Raw genomic sequence first — 4613 nt, 5'->3', positions numbered from 1 at the left:
TTGGTCACTGTTCCTGGAGAATTATAATTACATTATTCAACATCGCCCTGGATTAGCAATGAGTCATGTAGACGCATTAAGCCGACTGGAACATTTGGCTGCCTTCGATGATGTTGATATTGACTTCCAAATACGTGTAGCTCAAGCTAGGGATCCGCTTATCCAAACTCTGAAAAAAGAGTTAGAGACGACGGATGTCGAAGGTTACCAATTACAAGACGGTATTGTATTCAAACGATCACCTTCTAATAGGCTAAAATTATACGTGCCAACAGAAATGGTTAATAATCTGATACGATCAATACACGAACAAATAGGTCATTTGGGAGCCGAAAAATGTTGCAACCAAATAGATCAGAATTATTGGTTTCCTAACAGAAAAACACGGATAATAAACTTTATAAATAACTGCTTGAAGTGCATTATTCACTCTGCTCCATCTAGAGTAAATAATCGGAACCTTCATAGCATCCAAAAAGAACCTTACCCATTTGATACCTTGCACATTGACCATTTTGGACCGCTACCTACATCATCTTTAAAGAAAAAATACTTATTGGTAGTAATAGACGCATTTACGAAATTCGTTAAATTGTATCCAACAACTTCCACTAGTACAAAAGAGGTGTGCAATGCTCTAAAACAATATTTCTCTTACTACAGTCGACCTAAAAGAATAATTAGCGATCGAGGTACATGCTTTACTTCAGCCGCATTTTCCAATTTCCTTTCTTCTCGCGGAATTAGCCATGTGTTGAATGCCACAGGATCACCACAAGCTAATGGTCAAGTGGAAAGGGTCAATCGCATTATTCGTCCCATATTGAGCAAATTATCAAATCAGACCGACCATGTAGATTGGGTGACCCATTTGCTATCTACAGAATACGCTCTTAATAATACCATTCATTCGTCCACTCGTTTTTCCCCTTCTATGCTATTGTTTGGTGTTAACCAACGAGGCCCTTCAGTAGATATATTGACCGAATATTTAGAAGACAAAAACAAAGCATTTTCAGATTTAGAAACTATACGTGCAGAAGCATCATTCAATATTTTAAAATCACAACAAAATAATGAGAAACAACATGCTAAACACCATCGCCCTGCTCCCGTATTCAATGAAGGAGAGTTTGTTGTAATTAAAAATGTAGATAACACACCAAATTCAAACAAAAAACTCATTGCCAGATATAAAGGTCCATACGTTATCCACAAACGTTTACCTAATGACAGATATGTTATACGTGATATCGATGGAATACAAATGACGCAAATACCATATGATGGAGTGTTGGAGTCGGACAAGTTGAGAAGATGGATAGTGCCTCTGGGGGGAGCTTGATCGGAATATGTTCATAAAGCTACACTTAAGATTAAGGGTAGGGCTATACATATGCAGGAAAAATTGAGGTCAATTTCTCGTCAGGATGGCCGAGCTGTAGAAATTAGAAATTCGAATTTGTATATACCTCACACATACACCTTGACATCCTTACACATACACCTTTTCTATATGTACATCTTGTTTGTGCGATCACACCTAGGTTTAAGTATCTCAGGCAATACTGTCAAATAGAGATGTCATTCGTGATTGAGCGCTAAAACAGAAAACACGCAATTCTTCAGCCTTCAGTTAATTCTTCCGAAATTAAGAAAGATTACAATTCAGAAGTGGGATAAACCGTTTGTGCCGAAAAATGCTTACAAAAGAGGAACTTCTTTGTGCTTTGGAAGTTGCTAACATCGAAGTGCCTCCGAAAGCAACTTTACCACAACTACGCATGTTGTACGAGCAAAGTGTACCGAAAAACAAAATGGAGGAACAATCAACCCAGAATTTCATTCCTCAAAGAGTGTGTGCAGATGAAGACGAAGTGACGAACAATGGAAACCACGTTGCAGCAGCCGCCATCTTGATGAAAGACAAAGCTGCTCCGACATCTTCGACGCAAGGTGCTTCATTCGACGCAACTTCTCATCAATTGGAATTAATGGCGCTACGAGCAAAAATTATGGAAATGGAACAGCGGCAGACGTTTACGGATGGTCGATTGGTTCATCCCGAGGAGTTGAAACATTTGATACCGGAATTTTCTGACGGCCTCGGTATCAATAAGTGGATCAATACGATTCGCTACAATAGCGAATTATATGGATGGCAGGATCGCACGATGCTTTTATATGCAGGCAGTCGGTTGACTGGAGCAGCAAGCGAATGGTACAATGGCTTCCGTAACACTTTGAAGACATTCGACGAATTCGCTGACACAATTAAAAGGCTTTTCCTGATCGCTGTAACGAAGCCGTTATTCATAGCCAATTAGCATCGGTCTACAAGAAAATTTCTGAGTCGTACACAAGCTATGTATACCGAGTAAATGCGCTGGGAATGTCAGGCCACGTGAGTGAGGAGGCTATCATAACTTATGTCATCAGAGGACTTTCTCGTGACCCTCTCTATGATAGCCTTGTGACCAAGGATTACCGCGATATTTACGACCTGATTGACAACATTAAGCGATATGAATCCCATCTTCTGTTGCGCAAAAACCCAGAACGCCGCAGCCCATCTCACATCAACACCATTTCCCCGAGACCGATTCCACCAAGACAAACGACGACAGAACCTCTTCGATGTTATAACTGCTCGAATCATGGACATCATTCATCGCAATGCACACAACCTCGCCGAGCTCCGGGTTCCTGTTTCCGATGTGGTAGCACATCACATGTCATTCGCAACTGTCCTGTCCCAGATAGACGTCAACTAACGGTTGCTGCGGTACAGGGCAACGACAATGAAACAGCGCATCTAGATTCTGGGGAAAATGGAAACTTCGTTCAACTTGAGGCCTATCAGGAGGTAAGTGTAGCTTTTAAGAGAAACAATGTTTGGAGCCCAGGGTTAATTATAACATCTCTTTTTGATTCCGGTAGCTCTAAAAGCTTCATAAATGAAGCCATTGTTCCGGTTACAAAACTAAGCGCTCCCCAACCAAGTGGATTTCGAGGAATAGGAAATGTGAATTTACAAACTCTTGGAACAGTACAGCTAAAACTTAGTTTTCGTAATCAAACATTCATTCACAATTTCTATATTTTACCAAAAAGCTACATGTCCCTATCCATGATAGTAGGGAGAGATTTGTTATCAGAATTTAACATCACACTCGCTCAATTCCGTAAACATTACAGCAAACTTATGCTGATGAATTTAAATAAAGATAAAATTCTGAACTTAAAAAAACCGGGTTTTTACCATAAGCTCCAAACGTTGGGTCTTTTACGTAGTTCGATCCAGGCTCCCTTACCAGAGGTATGCAAAGATTCGAAATTGTCCGATCCCAATATTTCTTCAAAATTCATTTCGATATCAGACAAATCTGAACATAAACAACAATATGACACAACTTTTTCTGAAATGTGTTCTATAAATATTAGCGATGAGGCTAGCACTATAAATGTTGGAGAACATCTTTCTAAAGAACAAGGCATTGCTTTAAGATCAATAGTGTCCAATAATTACATTAATTTTCCGGATAAACATATAATACCATCTGCTCATAAAATGCGAATTAGCTTAACTCATGATACTCCTATTTTCACAAAGCCTAGACGACTTTCTTTCGATGAAAGGAATAAAGTAAAAGTCATTGTGAAGGATTTATTAGAGAAAAATATAATAAGACCCAGTAACTCTCCTTATGCTTCCGCACTGGTACTCGTTAGGAAGAAAAATGGCGAAATTCGTAAGTGTGTCGACTACCGACCTCTTAATAAAGTAACAATCCGCGACAACTACCCGCTTCCACTCATAGAGACGTGCCTAGAACACTTGGGCAATAAAAAATTCTTTACGTTACTAGACCTAAAGAGTGGTTTTCATCAAGTGGCAATGGACGAGGATTCAATTAAATTCACAGCGTTTGTTACTCCAGACGGCCAGTACGAGTACACGCGTATGCCCTTCGGATTAAAAAACGCGCCAGCTGAATTTCAGCGTTTCATTAATACAATTTTGCGGAAATTCATCGAGAATGAAAAGCTGGTTGTATACATTGACGACATTCTCATAGCTTCTCAAGACTTTAAAGAACATCTTGAAATAGTTAGTGAAGTTTTGCATACTCTACGAAATAATGGGTTGGAGCTACGGCTTGATAAATGTAAGTTTGCTTACGATGAATTGGATTACTTAGGATACAAGGCCAATCATTCAGGTATATGTCCTAGCGATAATCATGTAAAAATTATCAAAAACTATCCTGTTCCTCAGAACACAAAACAGGTACAACAATGTTTAGGTCTTTTTTCGTTTTTCCGGAGGTTTGTTCCACATTTCTCTAGTATTGCAAAACCACTTACTAATCTTTTGAAAAACAATGTTCCATTTATTTTGATGATGAGTGTAAAAAAGCATTTGAAACACTCCGAGATAAATTGATAGTAGCTCCGGTGCTTGCCATATACGACCCTAAACGCGAAACTGAACTTCACTGTGACGCAAGTTCGATAGCTTTTGGTTCTGTGCTTTTGCAAAAACAGGATGATGGTAGATATCACCCTATTTCGTATTTTTCCAAAACCACTTCGGCTGATGAAGCTAAATT

General features: G+C 39.2%; 1 protein-coding gene across 1 annotated transcript; it reads left to right on the top strand.

Moving 5' to 3' along the window:
- Positions 1-2283: 2283 nt before the first annotated feature.
- LOC121601212 lies at positions 2284-4395 on the top strand. Its single transcript, XM_041930014.1, has 2 exons — positions 2284-2866; positions 2941-4395. Exons 1-2 carry the CDS (start codon positions 2393-2395, stop codon positions 2944-2946), a joined length of 480 nt encoding a protein of 159 aa, XP_041785948.1. The 5' UTR covers positions 2284-2392; the 3' UTR covers positions 2947-4395.
- The last annotated feature ends 218 nt before the right edge of the window (positions 4396-4613 follow it).

Source organism: Anopheles merus, unplaced genomic scaffold (genome assembly GCF_017562075.2).
Source record: "Anopheles merus strain MAF unplaced genomic scaffold, AmerM5.1 LNR4000039, whole genome shotgun sequence".
Classification (NCBI taxonomy): Eukaryota; Metazoa; Arthropoda; class Insecta; order Diptera; family Culicidae; genus Anopheles; species Anopheles merus.
The sequence above is the reverse complement of the archived record's forward strand: the minus strand, read 5'-3'. Positions and strand labels throughout refer to the sequence as shown.